Source organism: Silurus aristotelis (genome assembly GCF_946808225.1).
Source record: "Silurus aristotelis genome assembly, chromosome: 2".
NCBI lineage: Eukaryota > Metazoa > Chordata > Actinopteri > Siluriformes > Siluridae > Silurus > Silurus aristotelis.
The window spans coordinates 26,929,187-26,955,058 of record NC_139575.1 but is presented as its reverse complement, the minus strand read 5'-3'; the positions used below and the strand labels follow the sequence as shown (position 1 = coordinate 26,955,058).

General features: G+C 43.6%; 1 protein-coding gene across 2 annotated transcripts; it reads left to right on the top strand.

Moving 5' to 3' along the window:
- Positions 1-356: 356 nt before the first annotated feature.
- rybpb (RING1 and YY1 binding protein b) lies at positions 357-25,872 on the top strand. Of its 2 annotated transcripts, none has more exons than XM_083534488.1 (5): positions 357-905; positions 1,679-1,804; positions 20,806-21,069; positions 21,160-21,255; positions 23,898-25,872. In XM_083534488.1, exons 1-5 carry the CDS (start codon positions 880-882, stop codon positions 24,148-24,150), a joined length of 765 nt encoding a protein of 254 aa, XP_083390614.1. In that variant the 5' UTR covers positions 357-879; the 3' UTR covers positions 24,151-25,872. The 2 variants fall into 2 exon arrangements, with proteins under 2 accessions (XP_083390614.1, XP_083390615.1); XM_083534489.1 differs by having other exon boundaries at positions 447-905; positions 23,901-25,872.

Genomic DNA, 25,872 nt, shown 5'->3' with positions numbered 1-25,872 from the left:
TCAATCCTGAACCCGAGCTACAGGTGTAAATCTCAGCTCATGAAAACATACATATTGGCTGGACTTTCACTCAACTGGTGTCCTGGAATGACCTAGTGTCTCAATGAGGATCCCCTCACTTATCGCCTCCAGTGTTCCTGAGATCTTGTTCAAGTTGGGGAATGATGTTTAAATCCAGAAGCTCCAGACTTTCATCCCAGCTCCCTCAAATAAACTTGGATGTAAATGTGTGTGCCTGGTGTCCTGGGATGACCTGGTGTCTCATTGCTCCTAATGTTCCTGAGATCCCCTTCAACCCTGACCAGGTAAGTGGCTGACCATGCTGTGTGTGTGTTGGTTCCCTGGTAAAACCTCCCAGTATCTAAGTGTGCTCCTAAGCAGCTGCTTCTGATTCCCAACCCTGAAGCCACACCTTGCTCTAGTATTTCGATGTTCTTCACCCTGAAACCTTGATCAGCTGGATCGGTTGCATTACTAGGCTTAACTCGGCTTTCAGATGTGCTTGAACAGTGAGTAATAGAAGCCCAAAAAACACCCGACGGGGTAAGTGTTGAGGCTGACTTTACTCTGCGGTGGAGCTATCGGGAACTTGTGTTGAGAGAGCGGCGGTACTGCTTTGGATCTATTTTCGATTTCCTAGCGAGACTTTAAAGCGAAGGCCGGCGCTGATTGGCCGGCGCGGAGTCACGCGGTCTGCACTCGCTTTGCCTCGCGCCCGTCCGTGAACGCGACTCTGCCTGCCTGCGCTAGCGGCGCTTCGAGCTCTTAGGATCCTCCTCACTATTCTTCTTCTCCATTCCCGAAACCTTCCTTTTTTTTCTCCCCAGGAAGAGACAGAAAACTCTATTCTTTTCCAGAGACGTCTCCCCCCCCCCTATCATGGGCGACAAAAAGAGCCCGACCAGGTAAGAAAAGCCTTTCTGGACGTCCCTGTGTGTGTTCCTGCGTTTCCGTGGACAGGTTTTTTCTTCTTTAGACGGACTCTCGTTATTCAGACGCTGTTTTTCCCCCCCTGAGGAGTGTTTCAGGCTTTTTTTTTCTCCCCCCTCGGCTCGTGTGCTAGAGTGAGAACAGTGCAACTATGGCGGCTTCTCCTCTCTTCTCTTCTCCTCTCCTCTCTTCTCTTCTCCTCTACTCCTCTCTCCTCTACCCCTTCTGACTCTAGCAGCTAGTCACTCACAGACAAAGGGAGATTTACAGAAGGATATACCGGGGCCTTAGCGGAACACAACATGTTTAACTGCCACTTTGAGGTGGCTCGAAATTTTGGTCGCGGTGGGAGAAAAGGCACTATTTTTTGACGTTCGGTTTAACCCTTGAGACGGTTATAGCCTGCTCGTGCACTAACGCTAGAGTCTGCTCGGACTGTGTGTGTGTGTGTGTGTGTGTGTGTGTGTGTGTGTTAGTCGGTGTGAGTGTTTTTCCTTTACTGGAGGAGAGAAAAAAGAAAACCCAACCAACTGCGCTAGTTAGCACGCTAGTCAGGATTTTGTCGAGTTTGACGTTTGTCACTTCTCGGATCTGGTGATTTGTGTGACTCGGTTAACGATCGCGCTTTTCTTGTTGATTTGCTCGCAGGTCATGTAAAGGCGAGTGAAGTTGACAGTTTTATTAAAAGGGTTTTTTTTTTTTTTTTTTTTTTTTTTTTTTTTTTTGTCCCCCCCCCCCCCCCCCCCAGGCCGAAAAGACAAGCCAAGCCGGCGGCGGATGACGGATACTGGGACTGTAGCGTGTGTACGTTCAGGAACAGCGCGGAAGCGTTTAAATGCAGCATCTGCGATGTACGGAAGGGCACATCCACAAGGTAGGGCTTTTTATTCCCACCTCTCTCTCTCTCTCTCTCTCTCTCTCTCTCTCTCTCTCTCTCATTCCCCCTTCTCTCTCTCTCTCTCTCATTCCCCCTTCTCTCTCTCTCTCTCTCTCTCTCTCTCTCTCTCTCTCTCTCTCTCATTCCCCCTTCTCTCTCTCTCTCTCTCTCTCTCTCTCTCTCTCTCATTCCCCCTTCTCTCTCTCTCTCTCTCTCTCTCTCTCTCTCTCTCTCTCTCTCTCTCTCTCATTCCCCCTTCTCTCTCTCACACACACACACACACACTCTCTCTCTCTCTTTCTCTCTCTCTCTCTCTCACTCTCTCTCTCTCTCTCTCTCTCTCTCTCTCTCTCATTCCCCCTTCTCTCTCTCTCTCTCTCTCTCTCTCTCTCTCTCTCTCTCTCTCTCTCTCTCTCTCTCTCTCTCTCTCACTCATTCCCCCTTCTCTCTCTCACACACACACACACACACACTCTCTCTCTCTCTTTCTCTCTCTCTCTCTCTCACTCACACTCACTCTCTAATGCAATCCTTCTGCTGTTGCACATCAACTTCATCCGCAATGAGCGATGCTCCTTTTTTCTTTTTAATGCACTCGACAATGTAGATTCCTACTTCACCAAGTGCACGGTGTAAAGTTGCACATCTTCCCATGTGCCGGAGGAATTCGAAATCTCCTGGCAAAAGGAGAACACGCAATCACCATCTTTACATGCAATCCAGCTGCGAAAGACCGAGGAAGACAAAGTCGGCATTTCTTCAGTCCACAATTGATAACTTTGGTGCGTACAACTTTGGGTAATGGCTGGAGGTACCATGTATGTGGATGCTCTTTATTCCAGAGTATGGCCTGTGTAAGGCGTTCGGGTTGTCAGGTGGTGATTATTCGATTGCTTTTCTTGCCTCACCGACAAGTGCAAAGCAAGGTGAGGAAATTGGTGCGACATAAATAGGGTCTGCTCGAATGCTGCTGTTGAGGAGTCTATCAACCGTTAGGAAATCTTGTGGTTCGCAGTCGTTTCCTCTCCAGTAAGTGATGCATATTTGTCAGCGATGATGAAGTGCTTCACTGGTACAAGTCCTCTGTGACGCACAAGTGCGAAACCTGCCTGTATTTGTTATTAACTTGAAGCAGAGTACCCTGATGGCGGCTGATGTTTTAACCTGTGGCTGTGAAGGTTTTCCTAAATTGCTGCTGAAGGATTAAAAACAAGGCTTGTTTTTATAGAATTTTCAGATATTGTTTTGAGACTACAGTGCGACGGGAGATGTTTGTTTTGCACGAAACCCAGCCATTTCGTTGTTCTTACACGCGGAATAACACGCCGGTTAGTTTGTCGCGGTGTTTGCGTGTGTAAAGCCGCCAACACTTCTCATCAGCTGACTGATGTGGTGTCTACAGCTATGAGTAATGTGCGGCGCAGGTCAGGAATCCCCATGTCTCTAACCTTTTCATCTGTGGTTTTTAGGCTCGGTGCGGAACTGACATTCAGGGGAAAGTTTGTATGTGCATGTACAACTTGTAGAAGGGGAATACAGATATCCTGCGACGTAAGTGTCGATAACAAATAACATCTTTCTTCCAGAGTTGAATGAAGTGTAACAAAAACAACGATTTGCAGGAAGTAGATGAGTGGGATTTATGGTAATGGAAGGACGTTAAAACCGCGCACGTCAAAAACGCGCACACACAAAAAAAAAAACACCAACCTGTCTTTCACCAGCAACTGCCAAGCACCTGTCATCCTGGAGAATACAAACCCTGAAATGTTCCAGAGAAGAGAAACGCAGCAGCGTTTGATCGGAGACGTTAACCTTTTGATGGACGCGATTGTTTGCCGATGTAAGAAAACTGGCTCTCGTTTTAATGAGCACTAATTAGCCACCTTGTGCTCGTTTTGATGTGTTCCAGCAGCGTTGCAGGGAGCACGGCTTGCGCGCGCAGCAAAATGACATGCACTTGTGCTCGTTGGCGATTTATCTTCTACCCTGCTCGCCTTTTATCTAGGTTTTCCTCCCTGAATGGGCCTTTGTGTGGCTTGAACACTTTTCATTTGCCGATTATTTCACCTTTTGATGGCGTTTAGTTCAAAGAACTCGGCCAGCCCTCGACTGATGGGGCAAGCGTTTGGATATTGTGCGTTTCTTGGCAGAAATCTGAACGAGGTCTGGATGTTTAGTTGGCCCACATTTTATTTAATTTTTTTTTTGATGTTTTTCTTAATGTTCAATGCAGGTGTATTGATTTGCAGTTTTCTCGCCTGGCCGTGTTCCAGACTATCGTACAGAGATGATCACAGCGGTTAATGACAGCTGTAGACAGCACTCAGAAACGATTGTAGGCTTTCCGCAGCACATTTTCAGTTTATTTGATGGGTTTTTTTTTTCTTTTCGAGTATGTCTGAGCAGATTTGCAAAACATTTGGGTGACCTTTAATGCTGACCTTTTTTTTTTTTTTTTTTTTTTTAATTGAACCTCGGAATCAAATGAGCTGGATTAAACCGAATAAAAAGGCTGTGTAAAATCTCAAGCGGTAATAGCATGGCCGTTTCTTCTGCAGCAGGCCGCACAGCGTTCTTAAGTGATATTGAGGCCACTGCACATCAGAGAGCCTCACCCTGTGTTAACGTTAGCCGAGGTCATCCAGGGTCACTGGGGTCAGAGATCCTGACTCGGGATCATCTACTCTGATGACCTTTGAAAGAAGGAATAAGGCACATGAATATGGCGTTTACAAAATGAGAAAAGTCATTAAAGGAGTCAGAAGTACACTAGATTATGTTCTGGATTTGCAGTTTGTCAATAAAGTTAATAAAAAAAAAAGAACAAAAAAAATAATAAATCACTCATTTATCTTGTGCCACTACTCAGTCTTCTTATGTGATCGATTTCCTCGCTCATTAAGTAATTTCTCCACTTCCACATCTACTTGTGCAACCGTTTCTAATCTCCTGACAGCTTGTATGATCATAAGTGGGGTGTGTGAGGCTTATAACCCAGTCGATCAGAGACTTTCGATTGTCCTGGACTCCTCTGAACAAGCATGAACAGAATCCTAAATCCTAACCAAATGTTTGTGTTTTGAAGTTTAGTGCTTTTATACATGCAGCGCAAAATCGGAGAAGAGAACCAAAAGCATATGCGTACATGAAGTGCATTTTATCTGTTTAGTACCAGAATAGATTTGCTGCTGCTGACAGAGAAGAACTGTTGCTCTGTGTATATTATAGTGTCTAGTGCTATATTGATGTGTTAAAGCTGTGACTCAAACACAATAAAACGGAAGCGATACAGAGTCTAAAGTCTGACTGCGTATAGCGGTAAAGACACTGCATTACGTAATGGGAATTGTGCTGTGCAGCAGTGTTGAGTAAAATGTTCACCACAAAGGGGGGGAAAACACTGGGCAGCCCAAAAAAAAAAAAAAAAAAAGCAAAATAAAAATCAGCTGTCCATTTGCACGTGTTGCTGCTGCAGTTTGTTTTACTGTGCACCAACCTCAGAAGATCCCCCCATCCCCACCCCCCCTCCCCCCAAACCACCACGTTCTAGCCTTGCAGTGAAAAGCTCGAGAGCAGCGCTGCAGAATGAGACACTTAGTTTCTGTATCGGCTTTCATGCTGGCTGTGTCCCCGTGCACATATCAGTCTCTCACAGGTTTCAGGAAGTGCCCATTAGGACTTTCTAAAGTTGATTGATGTGTGGGATCGGAGGGGAAGTGCCAGGCAGGCTTTGTGTTACCTTGATCTTCAGTGTAGGTGTACATTTACTTCTCCTTCCCCTCCAGATTCCTGCTGGCTGGCCCGCGCCGCTCGGCGCATTTAGAAGTTTTTATGTTTGTTTCGTGCTCGAGGGGAGCGTTTGAAGTCTCGCAGTTAGTCGTTCTAAGGTTACATTCTGTTTCACCGTCTCCTCCCTGAAGACCTTGTACATTCTTGTTTAAGCTGAAGGTCAGCCTCCCGGTGATAAATGATTGATGCAAATTTGACTAATAATCCGTAAAGGTGTGACCTTTTATCTAGGTAGCGCTGTCAGTTCGTCACAACAAACGCTCCACATTGGTTTACAAGCCAATAGGCTCTTTTTCAGTTTCTCATTTTAAGCTTCCACACACACACTCACTCACACACACACACACTTTTTGAACAGGTCATTTGGCTACTATCAGTCTATGAAGAGTGTGAAGCTACAGCATGCAATCAAACATAAGTCTGAAATTGCCATTTGTGGGCGACCCACAAATGTGGGCCAACAGATTGGAATATTTATATAAGTGTTTAATAGCGTCTGCGTTTGTTGCCGCCCGCTCAGTTAAAGTGTTGAGTCCGTTCATATTTTGATGGCAAATTGAGGCTTTAAGCACTTAATTCCGGATGGAGCGCGCTACTATTGTGCTACCTGCTCATGCAAGCGTTAAGGTGACGGGCACAGATTGGTGTGTGTGTTTGTGTGTGTGTGTGTTCGCTTAGTGGGTCTGCATTTGTTCGGTATAAAATAATTGAAGAGTGATGTTTATAATCCATGGATTTTCCTCACCGTCAGTTCAGTTCATGTTGTTTGTACTTCTCTTTTTTGTGTCGGTGCTCCTCATCCCCTGCAGCATTAGTCTGTCCCGATGCGGTGATTGGGGGGGATTAAATTTGTTAATGAGATGTGAAGATTTGCGCAAAAGTGTGAGAACCCTACAGCCTTTGAAAAATCTCAATCGCTCTATTGTACGCACGTCTTTTTTATTTATTTATTTATTTTTTTTTTTATCAGACGACGGTCTGTTGTTTTGTCAGTGCAACGCTATGCACACATTGCACGAGCGATCACAGGCTTCGCTCACACACTCCACTTACACACTACAACAGTCTTTCACGTGGAGAGATCCCTGCTGAAGTGCGCCTGTTTCCTTACAAAAATAGACACGAATGTTTATCATGTGACTTTGGCTGTGGTGGTAGTTTCTGCTCAAATTTTGTACATAATGGAAGAAAAAGGAGAAAAATGCGGTGGAAGGATAAAGTTTCGGCCTTGGTGCAGAGCACTAGAATTGGCCTGTGATAGGGAATTTGGAGTTGAAAGTGTGCTTTAGGGATAAAAAAAAAAAAGAAAGAAAAGAAACGTACTCTGGTACCATGTCTGAGGTTAAACAACTTTCATGGATTTGAAATCAGGCTTTAAATATGAAAACAGAGAGAAACGTAGTTGACCGCTAGCAACTTGGAAGCAATATTAAGGTACATTGGAACACTGAAATCATTATAGAGTTACGGTTTGTTTAGTCTTCAGTCTTTTGGGTGTTTTATTTTATTCATTTGTTTTTTCCCCTAAACCTCACACTGCACTGGACCAAAAGTTTTTTTTTTTTTGAATAAAAAAATGAGATAAAAAAAAGTTTTTGGGTCTTTACAGCAGCTTTTTCTGCATAAACATGCGGCTTTACCATACGCTTTGCTCGTCAGCACAGGTGGGAGTCTTGAGTGTGGGTTTTCGTTGTGTGTGTGTGTGTGAAACTCGAGATCAGCAGTGGGAGAAATTGTTGGCTAAGGAACCCAGCAAGTGAGTTGGAGTCACAACGCACTCTCTAAACTGCCCTGTGAATCGGAACATTGAGAGCGAACCAGATGACACGGCACGGGAGAGAGGGAGAGGGGAAGGGAGAGGGACAAGGAGAGGGAGAGAGAGTGTGGAGCGAGTGACTGAGTGAGCTGGACCATGCTGTGAGAGTGAGGGGAGCGGCAGTTTGATGGACGGCGGTGCAGGGATGTGCTCAATCAGTCAAAAGGCTCCCAGAGGGAAGGCAGAATGGAGCACATCATAACGCAGCGAAGGGAAATGCCGGGCTTGCCCTCTCTCTCTCTCTCTCCCCCTCTCTTTCTTTTTTCGCTCTCGTTTCCCTTACGTTTATTCCCACATGCACCAGCGCCACAGCACTTCAGGCATCCAGTGGAGCAGGGGCTGGGTGTTTATCCGAAACCACAACATGCAGTGATCACGATTAAATCATAGAAGTGTAACCATGCACAAGCAATAGTTTTACGTTTGAGGTTGCCACTCAGTTTCCTTCAAGACAGAGTGATTTGCAACCGGCCAGTTTAACACCAATGCATTTTTTTTCCCAGTCAGTCATGATTTGTGTTTACAGATCAGCCATGCGCGCTAATATGTGCAGGCATGGTCTTTTGAAGTGTTTCACGAATTTGTTCGAGATGCAGTACAACAGAGCGTGTTCAGTTCTTGCCCGACACTTTAATATTTACTGTCGGCTAAGCTGTTTGTTTTAGCTTTTTGCTTTTTTTATGGAAATGACGTCCATAACAAATCCTGACCCATGAAATTGCTGGATTGATTTGCACTTGGTGTAATTTCTGGTCGTCATTAATGCACAACCCTGATACAGCAGTAAACCCCCCCCCCCCAACGCCCCCCGAACGCGTTCCTGCTGGAGCGCCGCGTGCGATAAAACAACTGCTCAGTACACTCGCTTCAGGCTATAATCCTTGTGTGGTGTCACCAGTAAGAGGATTAGCAGTATTGTCTTATTACACGCTGACATCTTTTTGTGTTTTGCCGCTAATACTCTTAAAGGACTCGTATAATGGAAACGCAGATTCTCCTCGGCTTTTTTAAAATAAAGGCTCAATATTGTTAAAGTAGCACTCTGCCCACCGTTTTGATTTATTGAGACGATAAAGGTCCATTTTGAGTTCGCTGTTTCTTCGGCCTCACCAAAACGCTGACGTGGCGCCCCTTTCACCTTACACCAGGTTCTCCTTGCTCAAGCAACAAGCATTTCAACTCCGCTTTGTCGGAACAATAAATACCATTTCAATGTGGTCCTCAGTATTTGGCTCTGGCTCTAACACACGGCTGAACAGATGCCATTAGACGAGTTTCCTTCACATGTTGCAGGCAGGAGCATGGTGTACTTCGTTTCATAAGCAAGACAGCTAAAATACAAAAACAACGTCCGATACGGGCTCTTTAGTGGCGAACGCACATGCTTCTTATCCTTGAAATGCTGACAGTTACTATTTTATCGACACACTGTAGAATTAAACGTTCCCAGTCTGATCATTTACAGAGATTATTTGGTTTTATCCCTCCTGTCTTTTTTTTAAACTGTTTGTCTGTGCAGTCTGGGATTATCTATCGAAAAAAGAAGAAATATCCCACCGCAGCCTGTTTTGGCATTCTAAAGCGCAACTCGCGAAAGCCTTGTCCGAGTGTAATCGCTTTTTCTCTTTTTTTTTTTTTTTTTTTTTTTTTTTTCCCTTCCTTTTTTTCCCGTTTGAGCCTCGAAACACGAAGAGCCGCTTTATTGCATTTCTCCTCATTAGTTTTGCAGACCGCTCTGGTCTAGACATAAAATATCCCGTGAAATGTTGTCTCCGCTTAGCAGCATGTTGTATTGCCCAGAGCCTACTTAAACTAATTCAGACCAGGTTCTGTTTGCACAAGATTGGGAGTAGGAGAGACAAGTGTACAACGCAGTCATTGGCCCTAGCCGATAGCGTAAGGAAAAAGGCACGGAGACGGTGCAGGCGTGCAGCACACGTCAAAAATTACGTGACTCGCTCCTGCAGACTGACAAAGCTAAGAAGCGTTTAGCACTGCCACACCACCTATCTGTCAGTCTCAAAGAAGGCAGGCAGCATGTGGCACGAAAGGTCGTCCGGGGGAGGAAACCCTCTATTATGGACAGATGATGGAGTCAGCTTTCTGCCTCTGGAGACAGAGCACTTACAGTCAGTGAAGCATTGACTTACTTGGCACAAGCTTCATCATGCTCCCCCTTTCTCTGTTTTAACTCTTAGATTTTAGTAGTTTTTCTGGCCGTATTTTAGAAATACAATCCTCATCTGGAGTGTTTCTTGTCATGGACCATGAGGGGCTGGAAATGATTCGGATGTTGAACGTATTTTGGTTTTGATTTGGTTTGATCGCTACAACCGGTCATTACGGCAGCAACACTCGAGACGGACACCTGCATCAGCTCACCTATAGCGAGGACTGAGCTCTACCCGCGTCTCATCGTGTCGATTTGTCGCATTGTGTCCGGTCCCCTTGGCAGCTGTTCTGAATGGAAAATGCTTCATTTGTTTTTGTTTATCTGTGAAGTGTGTTTATTGGGTGAATTTCCCATACTCCCATGAGCAGTCGGCTAACTTTGGATTATTCTCACTATACGTTTCGTGAAATGTTGCAGAAATTATAACTTGTTAAGCAGATCAATCGCATTCACTCGGACAGAACCGGGTAAACCGTACTATCCAAAAATGTCTTTTCTGAACACTAAATTCAATCAACCCAAGCTGCAGATGAATTGAATGGGCGACAGTAAAAGAATTTACTGTATCATGTGCACTCCAACACACACACACACACACACACACACACACACACACACACACATTTATTCACAGATACTTTGTTTAGTAACTTGGTGTTGAATCCAATACATTTGCGTTTCAGGTTGCTCTAATATACGACGTAGCCTTGGGCTTGGATTTGCTATGGGGTTTTACACTGCGCTAGTCTAGCCTAGCTTAACCACATCGGGATGTGAATCAGGGAATTGTTGATACTATTTAGTTTTTCAAAAGAAACGAGTATAATAAATAATTACGCGTTTATTTGCTTAGCAAACTACCAAAGTTCATACGTATACGTACTGCTTTCTTTATTAGATAAGACCCTTTTAAATGTCTGCTTTTAACCACGTAGGGAAAATCGTCAGAATACATCCTTCAATGTCATCATTGAGCTCCACTTGTTTGTATTTTTTTGTTTTTTTTATATTATAGTAATAGTAACTGGGTGGCACAGTTTTCTTGCTTGGCATTTTGTTGCCATTGGAAACAGGCGGAGAGCATGACATGTAAATCTCCACAACTGACCATCATGGTGATTCACCCTAAGCTGTTTTTTTTTTTTTTTTTGTGCAGCTTAACAAATGTCCTACCGTCCTTATCACAATGTAACATTCACCATACTACACTCTCTCTCTCTCTCGCTCTCTCTCTCGCTCTCTCTCCCCTTTTTGTTAACATTTATGTTTTTACAGGATTTAGTATATATTTTTTTGGGTTTCTTTTGGGAATGTCATGCGCTGTTTCTCTTTGTTGCTCTCAGTCGCAGTGTGTGTGTGTCCTTCTTGTGCTGTGTCTGTCGAGCTATGCGGTGTTGTCTCCCTGTGCTGCGCTCTGTGTCGCTCATTTTCTCTCTCGCTGTTTGCACCGTGTTAAACTGACGTGTTGTGCCTCACTGTTGCACCCCTACAGTGAGTTCTTTAGGTTACTTGTGAGTTACAACTGATTTAGTCCTGGCAATTGTATCTTCATGCGCATTAAAAAGAAATTCATACATTTTGCCTCTCGTGACATTTCAAATTCCTTCAACTTTATCAAAATGCATTCGACTTCTGGTGTTCTCTCTGCATAGACAGAGATCATCTAGGCCTCCCAAGCATGAAACGATCTACGCGGCAGAATAAGTGTTAGGATATGCGTGCATCTTGATGCATACGAGCCGATGCACACGCGCAAGGTGGAGAACAACTGATGCAAAGCATTTAGAGAGAAATTTGCAGTTCGATTTCTAAGCGTTTTCAGCTCGCGCTTAACTTCTGCTCGCCGCTCATTCGAGAGCAGCTCGGATATAAACAGTCGGACTCTAAAGAGCATTTAAAGTGACGCGGCATATCACTGGCAACAGGTAATTGCTATTGATTTGAATTATCTATTGGTCACATTTTGCTCCTTGAAATGATTTCATTAAGCGTTTGAATGGAGACTAAGGCGCCTTATACACTCAAAAGATGCAAACCATTGGAAAAGGAAAAAAAAGAAAACCCAGCCACTTAAGTCTATATTTCGTTTCTCATGCTATAAAGCACAAATGATACGAACGCCGAACACCAGCCAGTGCTGCAGCACTGTCAAAAAATGAATACAGTACAGTTTGCTATATTCTGTAAACTCGCCAGCTAATTCACATCTGCGCATTACCAGGGAACTGCTTCTTCTCTTAATCAGGGTTGCTGTCTTTCTGCCCCTCCTCCTCTCTTCTCTGCACTTGTTCTCCCCCTCCCCCTTTCCCAGACAGACACTGTGCTGCCAAGTTGGAAATAAGGCAGATTTCTTAGAGTGGACGAATATATCTTTTTTTTTTTGTTTTTTTGTCTTTTGGCGTGAAATAAAATGTGGTCGTCTGTGTACCTGGGCAACCCATCTTAGGTTTCACACAAGTCTGAGGAACTGCTTGTCTGTGTTTCTTTTTTTTTCTTTTTTTACTTTTATGATTTGTCGGCCTGTCCTTCATCCATTCTGCATTGGCAGTCTTCTAAACGATTCTCAAAAAGGAGAATAAGAATGCGTCAGAGAAGAAGGGGGAGGTGCGCGTTTGATGTCTTCAGTCCAGTCTCTGGAACCCAGGTGTTCTCTGAGGGTTTGCGTACTCCATCTCGGCTTCAGCGAACAGGCGCCGTGCCACTAATCGTTTAGTGGAATGGCTTATGGGAGCTGAATCCCAGAGCTTGTTTAACACTCAAGAAAACCAGCGGTGCCATCATCCCCCTCTGCTGAGGGCTTAATATGTCTGCACTGGAGGATCAGGCTCGCTTGCTAACTGTTCTGCTGATGACTGCATATGAATGTTGTCTGCCATGGCAGTGATGTAAGATGCTCTAATGGAGACGAAGTTTCGGCTTGGGTTTTTCCCCAACATGTTCCTAAGACCTTTTTTCTAAGAGATTTTTTTTTTTTTGTGAACAGGGCAGAATAGCAAAACATCTTCAGCTTCACTGTGGAGGGAATGGTATGCAAAGCCATTATTTTTCTTTCTCTCTCTCTTACTCACTCACTATTTTTCTCTTTCTCTCACTGAGCATCCAGGAGATTTCTGCCCATGAGGTTGAATAATGGAATCCTTATGGTGTGCAAAACACATTCGCTCTGCAGGGAGAAATAGAAGTAGTAGATAGAGCTTTGGTTACCGCTGCCCATTCCAGCACAGGTATTTACATTCTTTTTGGGCAGGCCTGCGCTACTGTCGGTGTGGTTATTTTTCAGCTTTGACATGTCTACCATGTGCACCTCTGTACACTATAGACCACTGCGGGCCAAGAGGCTACTGCCGGCAATCCTGTGCCTCTGCACTTCACTTGCATTTGAAGAGCTGTTTTAATTGAGGACTTCTCTACAGCCTCTCTTCACTCAAGTACTCTTCTTTCACCACCCCATTGGAAGTAATGTATTTCATTTATCTCAGGCTCAACCTGGCACTCCACTGTCACCTTAAGCTCAGTATACATAAACAGTCCCCAGAGTGTGTGTGAGATTTATTCAAAAGGTGAATGTTGACATTGACCAGGCAAGAACTTGCTACCTGCTGCAGTAAGTGATTGCATAATATGAAGACCAGATTTTGTATATTTACATGCTCCTGATTGAGTTTTGTGTAACCTCCTTGTTGCTTGCTGTCTGTAAGCCTGGACTTTGAGTATAGTGTGTCAATGACGGTTGTTTGATAGCATCTGGCCCACTTCACTGAGGAGTAAAGGGGGGATGGGAGTAGGAACTGTCAATCACTGTCTAAGACGGTGGTGAATAGCAAGCTGTCTGTGCTACCAGCCTGTCTAGAGGTTGGCATTCACTTCTGGCATACTTCTACACCGGTTGAGCAGTCGCCCAATCTCTCAAATTGACGGGTGTTTAGTCGCCACCCGCTATTATTCTCAACTGCTTCATGGGGAGTGCAGTTTGGAGTACCGGATGACATTCATGGAACCGATTCAAGAAGTTTTTTGCATTTGGTGATTCGATCAGCTCGATGAAGAGGTGATGTCTTGTTTATTAAAGAGAGCATTTCTGTGCTGTTGGTCATGTGCTGGCCTGTAAATAATGCATTGTGTGGTTTTTGCCTTGTTGTGGCAGGTTTAACAGTGGTCCTGACATGCCGGCGAGCATTCATGGCTGAATTACAGCTGGCACTGAATCACGGCTTAACCGCCTGGCCTATTTCTGCTGCTCTGATCTACGCGTGATACAAATCTCGCCGCCTGGCAGCAGAACCTGAGCGGCAGGACGGGTTTGAGCAAATCAATCACAGTCCTGTCCACCTCCAGCACTGCTCCCAGCATAACCTCAGGTGGGAAGCGGTATTGGATGCCCTTTAGTAGTAGACTCGGCTGAGCAGGCATTTAGCAAGGCCTCAGTGCACACTTCTGACAAATCCCTCAGCTGGATCAGAGCAAATACCTCTAGGCTCTACTATAGTGGTTAGACTGAATTATGCCACTTACTGCTTAACCTTTCTGCTCACGTTTTTCCCAGTTCTGGTGTACAGTGTGCTTGGAAACACCTTTTTTTTTTATTTTTTTATAATTACTTTGACTTTACTTTCACGCCAATTACATTTAATCAATACGTTTTTAAGAGGAAATTATGATAAAAATATTTTAAATAATTTTCAATGTTTTTCGGTGTATAATTGTTTTCTTTTTATGGGAATACTGGCATACCTCCTACAGATGTTTTAGCACTCTAGCCATCTCCCCTTTATTTTTTTTTAAATAGTGGCTGGCGTTTTTCCCAGCAGTTGTGTAATTCCCATAGCTCAGACTCCACTGGATTGCTCACAGAGATGGTATTGATTATGATGTTGCGCTGGTCCCTTTGACATGATTCCCTATTATGAGGAGATTGATTGTCTTCTGATTGGCCAGTCCCTGTGGGAGAGGACCCTGCAACCCGTCTGTCATGAGGGCAAACATAGATATCTATGCTTCTTTACGCAGCTACTTTCACTCTGACGGGCAGCTGTTTTCTTCTGGTGTTGTCTGTTGCATCACTGTTGATGAGGCAGATCAATAAGAATGTTTATATCAGCAACAAGGAATGTTCTCCTCTTCTGATCTGAAAAAAAAACAAAACATAAAAAGCAGAAAATTGACACACAACTTTTTTTTTTTACCACCGTCAGTGTCAAACGCAGTAAAGTGCACATGCAGCAACAAGAACCTTTTTTTTGCAGCAAAGATGCACAAAATCCAACTGTTAAATTTATTACAAAAATAATCTTCATAAACTTCATAATAGAAGTACCTTTTCGCTAAACCATGTGCTGTGCAAAGGTGGAGTGGTGCAAGGTGGACAAGCTTTTTTTTTTTGTTTGTTTGTTTTTTGTTTATTTTGGCTGAAGTTGTCAAAGTAAATAAGTACGTGCTAGCTCGCACTCGGAAACTGCTGTTTATCGTGACTGTTAAGTTTCGCACTTCACTTGAGCTGTAAAAGTCATTTCAAATCATTTACGAACGAAATGTTCTAGAGGCAAAAGACTTAAAATTGTACAGGCTGCTGTTAATAAGATTGTTTATTACATGTTATTGAATGTAATTGGCTGGAGACCTAAAATTCCTTTCTGTTAATTAGATGAATCAAAATGAATATTTATGAGCTGTTTTATTTTATTCAGATATTCTATTTGAATAACAAAATAAGACATGTGCAGCCCTGAACAGGATACAGCTTGTTTACCCTCTTTGATCTGTAAACTGCTAAATGATTTCAAAACGATGGCCTTCAACAAATTAGCAGATGGAAGATAACGAAGGCAGTTTGCCGTGTCAAAATGTTTAGACAACATTAACAGTGCTCGTGGGCTCTCCGGCTCTCTTTCCCCTATTTCCGCCTAGGTTCAGTCTGGTTGCTTTGTTATCCCCAGCTGCTGCCAGATGTCTGCCATTATACTCGAGGAGTACGAGCTGGCCTGAGCTGTGCACAGTTCTGCATCAGATCTAAACCACAGCCCTATGGCTTTTAATTAACTCAACCGTGCGCAGTGAAGAGAGAAAGCCTGCAGCACACTGCTGCTATCTGGTCTCTTTGTGGGTTTATGTAGGAGTGAGAAGTATGTATGTGCAAAAAAAAAAAAAAAAAGGTAATAGCCACAAGGCTTTCACTATGTCATTATACAACAAGGCGTCCTTGTAATCAGATCTGTCCACCTGTGGTCTCACGTACTGGCAAGCCAGATTGCGAAGCACCTTGTAGTCCTCTTCCAACCCCCAGGCCATAATTAGATTAGTGCCAGTCATTGTTCTACACCTGTGATCCTCACACTCATTTGTTAAAAGAATGGGGTAATGGGATTAGGCTTGTAACGAGCACGCACAGCTGGAACATAGTATAGCACGAACCTCAATAATAGGAAGCCTGAGCCCACCGGAGACACAAAAATCAACTTCTCTGTGGATTTCAGAGCGTCCATATGAGGGGGGAGAATATTGTGTGCACCACTGTAAAATGGTTTAGCTGCATTTTTGTGAATGTGTTGTTTTTTTTGCCTGCTTATTGTGACCTGGTAATGAGCTTGATATCACATGGCATGAGGCCGTGCAAGAGATACCCCTATTTCCACACACTACGATTACGATTCTGTGTGTGAAGCCTAAATGAAATCATGGCGCCACATCTTATAAGGTGAGCACTTAAGATCGGGGTGCACTTTCACACCAGCAATCTCTCTCGCACTTACCAGGCAGAACAGTTTTTCAAGCGATATTTTCAGTCACACAATTTCTCTGAACACTTGACCCCTATCTGTCAATTGTTTATATGCCCCAAGTGATTAATTTATTTTTTCTTCCACTTGCATAGCAGTGAAACAAACTTCACTCCCTCATTGTTATTTTCTTATGATCATAGAGAACGCAATGTCACCGATTTTGCAAAGTGTTTGTATGTTCTTTTTTATTTATTTGCTTACTGTATCGCCGTTTTTTTTTGTTTTTTGTTTTTCCCTCTCCTCCACAGTAGCACATACAAAATGGAGAGCAGAATTTACACAACTTGCACTCAAGGTATATGATTTTTGTGTTTTTTGGCAATACTGCAGTGTTGTTTCAATGACTGCCAATTTTTTGACGGTATTCCCCCGACCCCCCCCCCCCCCCCCCACCCCTTTGCCAATGGCTAGTGCTCATGAAACGTTAACTTTTGATCATATTTCAGGTTCAATGATTAATCCTACATTTCAGCACCTTTAGATTATTCCTAAATGTGAACACACTCACAGAGCACTGTATCACGAGCACCTGAACACCTACATGTTCATGCATGCACTTATCAGCCAATTGTTTATCATGCGTGCGTGCTTTCTTTTTTAATATAACTGGTTTGCGTGTTTCTGTAAATGCTGATCTCCTCAATTTCACTAGAGTTTATTTAGAATTGTGTAATAAAGAAAACATCTAATGATTTGGTTCTGCTGCCAGAAACGGGTTAACGCGAGAAGTTATTCGTGAAACTACAAACTGAGCTGACAGAGTTCATTCAATCCTCTTAACCTAACCAGCCTTGTATAAACAGTCCAGACTGGTTTAGGTGGTACAATGCTGTGTGGAATGTCTTCTTGGCAAAGTTTGGACCTGGTAATCTCAGTCAATTATTGCTTGAATGCCATAGCCTATTACATTTACATTTGCGCCATTTAGCAGACGCCCTTATCCAGAGCGACGTACAAAAGTGCTTTAAATCTCTAGTAATGAATAAGTCTACACTGGTACGCAAGATTACACACTCAATATAAATATAACTCGAATTCTACAAACTTGGAAAGTGCTAATTTAGGTATTTCAGGAAGAGGTAGGTCTTCAGTCGTCGCTTAAAGATAATCAGGGACTCTGCTGTACGGACATCTAGGGGAAGTTCATTCCACCACCTTGGTGCCAGAACAGAGAAGAGCCTTGAAGTGTACTTACCTCTCATTCTAAGAGAAGGTGGTACCAGTCGAGCAGTGCTGGAGGATCTCAGACAGCGTAGTGCAGTGCGAGATGTGATGAGGTCACTGAGGTAAGATGGTGCTGGTCCATTTTTGGCCTTGTAGGCAAGCATCAGTGTTTTGAATCTGATACGTGCAGCTACTGGAAACCATTGAAGGGAGCGCAGCAGTGGGGTGGTGTAGGAGAACTTGGGCTGATTGAACACAAGTCGTGCCGCTGCGTTTTGGATCATTTGCAGTGGACGAATAGCGTTCAGGGGAAGACCTGCCAGCAGAGAGTTGCAGTAGTCAAGTCTTGAAATGACAAGAGACTGAACAAGCACCTGGGCAGCCTGTGTGGACAGAAATGGTTGAATCCTTCAGATGTTATAGAGAAGAAATCGACAAGAACGAGCAACATTAGCGACATGTGGGGAAAAAAGACAGTTCGTTGTCCATAGTTACCCCAAGGTTACGAGCAGTGGCTGAAGGGGAGAGCAGAGAGTCATGAAGTGTTATTTGGAGATCTTGACCTGGGGATGAATCACCTGGGATGACCAGCAGTTCTGTTTTGCTGGGGTTGAGTTTAAGTTGGTGAGCACTCATCCATAAAGATATGTCTGACAAGCATGCTGAGATCCGAGCGGAAGCTGTGGTGTCTGATGGAGGGAAAGAAAAGATGAATTGAGTGTCATCTGCATAGCAGTAATAAGAAAACCCATGTGAGGATATGACTTCACCAATGGAGTGGGTATAGAGGGAGAAAAGGAGGGGACCAAGTACAGAGCCTTGTGGGACACCAGTGGTGAGTCTGCATGGGGCAGATGTGGATCTCCCCAAGTAGATCTTGTGTGATGGTCTGGAGCGTAGTTGAAGGGATTGGATCCAGAGGACAGGTGGTGGGATTGCAAGATCGGATGACTTGCAGTATCATCTTCTGTTAAGGTTGAGAAGTTTGACAGAGACGTAGTGGATTGTTGGCTGTGTTGTGTAGTCATTGTTGGAGAGGAAGTGAAGGTCTGGCAGATTTTCTTAATCTTCTCATCATTGAAGGAGGCAAAGTCATTAGCAGGCAGGGAGGATGGAGCCACCTGTGTGAGTATTGAGTATTGTTGCTGCTCGTATGCTCCCGTCATCAGTGCTTATGCTCCACAAGTGGGCTGTGAGATGGAGGAGAAGGAAACATTTCTTAAATGAGTTAGATGAAATGGTAGAAGGTGTACCTATAAATGAACGGTTGGGGCGGATTTAATGGGCATGTTGGTGAAGGGAACAGAGGTGACGAGGAGGTTATGGGTAGGTATGGTTTTAAGGAGAGGAATGTGGAAGAGCAGATGGTGGTAGATTTTGCTAAAAGGATGAAAATGGCAGTGGTGAACACTTATTTTAAGAATAAGGAGGATCATAGGGTGACGCATAAGAGTGGAGGAAGGTGCACACAGGTGGACTATGTTCTATGTAGTAGATGCAACCTGAAGGAGATTGGAGACTGTAAGGTGTTGGCAGGGAAGAGTTTGGCTAGACAGCATCAGATGGTGGTCTGTAGGATGGTTTTGGAGGTGCAAGAGAGGAAGAGAGAGAGGGAGAGGGTTGGGTGGTGTGGAGATGGTGAAGCAGGATGTAGATAGGATTAGTAAGGAGGAAGTGAGAGCAGCGATTAAGAGTATGAAGAGTGGAAAGTTGGTTGGACCAGATGACATACCGGTAGAAGCATGGAGATGTTTAGGAGAAATGGCAGTGGAGTTTTTATCCAGATTGTTCAACAATATTTTGGAAGGTGAGAGGATGCCTGAGGAATGCAGAAGGATTGTGCTGGTACTGATCTTTAAGAATAAGGGAGATGTGCAGACCTGCAGTAACTACAGGGGAATTAAGTTGATCAGTCACACCATGAAGTTATGGGAAAGAGTAGTGGAAGCCTGGCTGAGAGATGAGGTGACCATCTTTGAGCAGCAGAATAGTTTAATGCTGAGGAAGAGCACCACAGATGCATTATTTGCTTGAGAGTCTTGATTGAGAAGTATAGAGAAGGTCAGAAGGAGTTGCATTGTGTGATTGTAGATTTAGAGAAAGCGTATGACAGGGTGCCGAGAAAGGAGTTGTGGTATTATATGAGGAAGTCAGGTGTGTCAGAGAAGTATGTGAGGGTGGTGCAGGACATGTATGAGGACAGTGTGACAGCAGTGAAGTGTGCAGTAGGAACGACAGACTGGTTTAAGGTGGAGGTTGGACTGAATCAAGGATTGGCTCTGAGCCCTTTCCTGTTTGCAGTGGTGATGGACAGGTTGACGGACTGTTAACGGATTATAGTTATTTGTGGTGAGAGTAGGGAGCAGGTTGAGAAGAGCCTGGAGAGGTGGATGTATGCGCTTGAGAGAAGGAGAATGAAAGTCAGTAGGAGTAAGACAGAGTACATGTGTTTGAATGAGAGGGAGGGCAGAGGAGCGGTGTGGATGCAGGTAGGTGGAGGAGTTCAGGTACCTGGGGTCAACAGTGCAAAGTAATAGTGTGTGTGTTGGAAGAAGAAAGTGGACCTGAAAAATATGCAGAAACTGTATAATTTTAATCATGTCAACATGGACCAGAAGAATTACTTTCAGCACTGCATGGAATCCACTCCACTAAGGGTTTGGGCATTTATTTTGGAGCAAAGTGAGGCCATACTAACAATTAATAGATTCATTCTCATTAATTGCCCAGTGAGTGTATATATTGTGTATTTTACTTTGAGCTATGGTAAGGGGAAAAAAAAAACCTGAGGTGGTGTAAGGAAGAACCTCTGAGACAAGACTCTAGAGGGGAACCTCATCCTCATCTGGGTGGCACCAAATGCCCGTTTATTACAGTAAACTTTGTTTTGGTGTGCAGTGATGGGTACTCAAATGCAACATGTAGTCCTGAGTCATTGTAGCAGACTGTTGACATTAGGTATGTGTGTTTATGGGTGATAAATACTTGCATATATTTTTTCAAATGATATCATGTGTGAGCTTTACTACACATTTATGATGCATTATTGATTTCGTCATACTCGGCTTTGGTACAATGTATTTTATTTTTTATTTTTTATACTGATATCAGTGCCTAGCCTCCACACCCGGGACATGCATGATGCCCAGCAAAATACAGGCAGTTGGCATGACATTATGTATTGTGGTTAAACTATATTGTCAGTTCAGGGGTAGTTCTGATGCCTTGAGCACGATCCTTTTTTAACACACTTTGTGAACTCTGAATGGCCCAACAGGAAGCCCAGGATAAACTCCCAGCTGGTGGCTCAGCAGGTGGCACAGCAGTATGCCACCCCTCCCCCTGCGAAGAAAGAAAAGAAGGAAAAGCCAGAGAGACTTGAGAAGGAGAGAGCCGATGGCGAGCGACCAGAGCGAAACCTGCCTGATGGTGAGCTCCCAGCCAAGGAAAAGATCGAGAACGACCATCCTGACAAAGAGAAGAAGGACAGAGAGAAAGAAATCACTGTTTCCCTCCCCAAGAAACCCAGCAAAAAGACCAGGTAGGGCGCATTGTTTGCCCAGTGCTGCCAAGTGCATTAACACAAATGATCATGAGTGCATATTTACTGCTACTTGTCATCTCTTTGCAGGCCCAAGATAGACAACCATCAAAGCCCACCAAGTGAAAGAAACAGTATACAGTCTGGGAAATCAACCACCAAGACTAAAAACTCTCACATCTCAAGGTGCCTCGGTTTTTTTTATTTATTTTTTAGTATTGTTTTATTGTATGTATTAAAGCTGTCCTATGAGAGACGACGTTTCTTGTCTTATTAGAATGTTTAATGCCACCCCATTTAAAAAAGAGATAGTAGTGTATTAATAACTGCAGTTTGAGATGCCTTCCCTCAACCTGAATAGCTACTGTTAGTCATTCTGTCACTGAACAAAGCTGGCAGACAGCCACAGTGCATCTCAATGTAAGAGCTGCTCTGATTCACAAATGCAGACAAACCACCCCCCCCCCCCTCGCTTCCACCCTGTTCTTTCTCCTTCTCTTCTCTGAATGAGCGTGTTAGTCGTGGGCTGCGCTCAAATGAGCAGTGCAAGGTTTCACTCCCACACACACTCTGCTGGCTGTTTTCCCACTGATAAATTCCATGCCCAGCCGATAGGACGATGCAATCGGATATCGCAGTGTCTAACACAGAATTGTCATTAATCCTTTACCCATTTGTTTTGAGGAATATGGATAGAGATCTACAGAGGATTGGGGGTCTATTTTATATATTGAGACCTGCTCACTTAAAAAAAAAAAAAAAAAAGGACTTCATTATGGATCTGTAGTTTCGATTAATAAAGGTGGGTAAAATCCTACTTTTGGCTCATACATTTATTGCATCTGGCAGACGCCCTTGTTCAGAGCAATTATCTCAATTTATACAACTGACATGTTGAGGGTTATGATCCTTGCTCAAGGCCCAGCTCCATCAGCTTGCCGATGCTGGGATATAACCTCGCAACCTACCGATCCGAAGTTCAACAGTTACCGCTTACTGCCGCCACCTTGGGCTAAGGAGAATGGCGGTTCTATGCTTAGCTCAGAAAAGGCTTCATGAGCCGCCAGTTACATGCTGTCCAAGGGTCTGTGTTCCAGAGCAGTTGTCATCATATAAACTGGGTCATTCCTTCATTTAGCTGTCTTTGTATGTAAGCCCTAGAACTCGGGTCACAATGAGCTCAGTGGTTCATAAAAATGTTCACAATCAGTCATGTTAGTCACAGAGCGCATTCCATAGAGCCAAGTATACCAGACCGTCTAAATACTTTTAGTGCTCACAGTTGAGGCTTTAATCTTCGTGACCACATACAATAGCTCTCAAAAGTCATGCGCACTTTTCAGCAACCATTTTATTATATGTTCTTAAGGGACAATACTATAAAAATGAAACTTGTACTTGGTGTATCTTTAAGTAGTCAGTGTGCAGCTTGTATAGCAGTACAAATTTTACTGTTCTCTGAAAATAAACACAATTAGCCATTATTGTCAAAATAGCTGGCAACAAAAGTGAGTACACCCTAAGTGAACGTGTGAAAACTGTCTGTGTGAGCACCACTGTTACCTAGCACTGCCTTAATCCTCCTGGGCATGGAATTTAGCAGAGCTGCACAGGTTGTTGCTGGGATCCTCTTCCTCCACTCCTTCATAATGACATCACGGAGCTGCTGGATGTTTGACACATGGCGTCCGTCTAAAGGTGTGCCACAGGTGCTCATTAGGGTTCATGTCTGGAGACATTCCACTTCAACACCTTCACTGTTGGAATCCATGTTTCCCTCAATAAACCGCAGATCCCCAGTACCAGCGTGCAGCCACAGACCATGATGCCTTTACCACCAGGCTTGACTGTAAGACTGTAACATGTGTAGTGACCATGGTGTCACTACACATGTTTGGCTCAAATCAGACCACAGGCCATGGTTCCAGTAATTGATGCTCTTGTTTACTGGCTTTCCTGTGAGCTAGCTTCAGTAGAGGCTTTCTTCTGGGAAAGACGGCCATGAAAACCGACTTGTTGCAGTGTGAGCGTATGGTCTGAGTACAGACAAGCGGACCTCCTGCTTCTGCAACCTTTAAAGCAATGCGGGCAGCACTTATGCGTCTGTTTATTGAAGCCAGATCCTGCACCTGACTCACAGCGCCTTCTTCACATCCAACTCCTTTGATGGACCCTTGCGAGGCCTGTTCCGAGTGGAACCCGTCTTGGAAAACCTCTGTATGACCCTGTCCACTGTAGTGTACCTCAGTTTCAGGGTGTTACTGATCATCTTATAGCCTCAGCCATCTTTTGTGGAGAGCAATTCTCAAATTCTCAGAGTTCTTTGCCATTAAATGCAAAGTTGAACAGCTAGAGGTCAGAATGAGAGAATTGTACTCAAAGCACCAAGTTGTAACTGCTCTAATACAAGATGCACTAATTTGTATGGTCCTGTCAAGCAGACAAAAACATGAACATGATGAATAGGACATGTGGCTTTGCTTAGTCAAACAACGTACAGCCGTTACTACTTAGGGTGGTTTTGTTGCCAGCTATTTAGACATTAATGGCTGTATGTTGAGTTATTTTCAGAGGACAGTAAATCCATACTATGATACAAGCTGCACATTGACTACACTCAAATATACTCAAGTTTCATTTCTATAGTATTGTCCCTTGAGAAGTATACTAAAGTGGTTGCTGAAATGTGAGGGGTGCACTCTATATCTCTTAACTATACATGCCTATGTTTTTACCATATCTGTTTTTTTTTGTTTGTTTTTTTCTTTGTATGCATTTGTACCCTGTAGTAATTCCCGAATAACAGTCGCTTGTTTTTTTTTCTTCAGCAGACCCAAATTGAAGAATGTGGACAGGAGCACGGCCCAGCAGCTGGCCATCACAGTGGGGAATGTGACGGTAATCATAACGGACTTTAAAGAGAAGACGCGTTCATCCTCCACGTCCTCCTCGACAGTGACGTCCAGCGCCGCCTCCGAGCAGCAGCACCCGAGCTCGGGCTCCGAGAGCATCGACAAGAGCTCGTCGCGTGCCTCCACTCCTAAACGAGACCTCTCGCTTGGCCACGACGAGTCATTCTGAGCCTCCGGACTGCTCTTGGACACTGTGGAGATGCTGGCTGTTCTGCAGTTCTCCTATGCCCTGCTCTCATTCCGCCCATCTGCTTTTTATTACCAAACAAAGGGGCGAATGCTTGCCGCACCCCCACATTTACACATATGTCGATGTGTGTACATGTTGACGCGTGCACATACATTTCCCGATTGGAGATAATCCCATCTCTCCGGACCCTTACCAGTGGATTCTCAGCGTCACACCTCGGTAGCACTGGAGTGGCAGCAGGGCTAACGAGATGGCATCCCTGCTTCTTGTATGTATTGTTTTATACTTGTAAGTGAACATCTGCCTGAATTAAATTTTTTTTTAATTATTATAATTTTTATTTTTTTTGTATTAAGAAAGTCTGCTGTGCACAATAACCACCTACACTTTCCTGAATGGCTATGACACTTATTTATTATCTGTTGTATCTTAATACTTTTAGAGATTATTTCCCCCCCCCCCCCCCCTTGTTGAAGCTTCACTACGTAGCATGGCTGATGGTTCCATTTTACACTTTTAATGAGTTTTTAATGAGTTCGAATTGTTTTCCTGGAGCCCCCTGAGAAACTCTCCCACATTGGTGCTAGCTACACTGTGAATCCTTTTTTTTTTTTTTTTTTTTTCTTTCCCCTCTTCTCAGACTGTCTTTCTCACATCAAGGTCCTTAAGCTTAAAGCCTATTTCACTGATTTTTCCGCCACGCCACATTCGCTATTCTTTTTTTTTTTTTTTTTTTCTTCTTCTTCTTCAGTGAGTGCTAGGAAAAGGCTGTCTGTCTGCTCTTTATAGTGGCATTCCCAGCCCTCTTTTCACATACCCAGGTCTGACTCTTTTCTAGCTTCTCCCCAGTCTAGACTTTGTACCCCCTGTCCTTGTGATTTCCTGTCTCTGTTAATAGAATCCTCAATTTGTTTTACACTTGCAGTGGTTGGCTCTGGATCAGTTAATATGAAGATGCATCCAGGTGTAAAATTTGGATTCGAAATCCTAAAAGTGCTTAGAGTTGAGTCAGACATCAAGGAGTGAACTGGGTGTGTTTTTTTGCTTTGTAGTTACTGTTTATGTTAATGAATGGCATTGATTGGCAGAATTCTTTTGTAACTTATTGGTTATTTATGGCATGTAGTGCAAACACTAAGCGTTCTAGTCAAGGAACTAGTCTGGATTCAAGTTCTGCCACACATCGACCCACGTCATTATTTGCTTACCGAGTGCATTCCAGCATACTTGAATCACAATTACAGCTTCGAACATTTGTTTAGTGAAGGAAAAAAAAAAAAAGAAGCTAAATGAAGATGTAGACTGTAACCTGGGACTCTACTAATCGTAAAGAACCACATGATGTGGCTGAAGGAAAACAGAGATCATTTTTATTTATTTTTTTTTTCTTTCAAAATCCCCACCCCTCTCACCCCTTCAGAGTATTTAACTGCGTTTCGGACAAAATCTTCCTTCCACCCATCCCATAACGGCCCCAATCAAAGCGTAATTCCCTCCGAATCACCCATTTTCTCTTAAACTGTATTAAACCTGTATAAAGTCTGTGTATATGATATGAGTTTTATTTATTGAAGGACCAAAGGAATTTGATAACATGATGAGACAAATAATTTGAATTGTAATGATCATAAGTGTGATATATATATATTATATATAATTATATCAAACAATACATTTTAAATAAAAGTTTAATATAATCCA

Bases quoted from the DNA above. Each gene is read 5' to 3' on its own strand.
- rybpb (XM_083534488.1), top strand. From the start codon at position 880: ATGGGCGACAAAAAGAGCCCGACCAG. The intron at 906-1,678 runs GTAAGAAAAGCC...CCCCCCCCCCAG, and splicing joins GACAAAAAGAGCCCGACCAG to GCCGAAAAGACAAGCCAAGC. The intron at 1,805-20,805 runs GTAGGGCTTTTT...ATGGCCCAACAG, and splicing joins CGGAAGGGCACATCCACAAG to GAAGCCCAGGATAAACTCCC.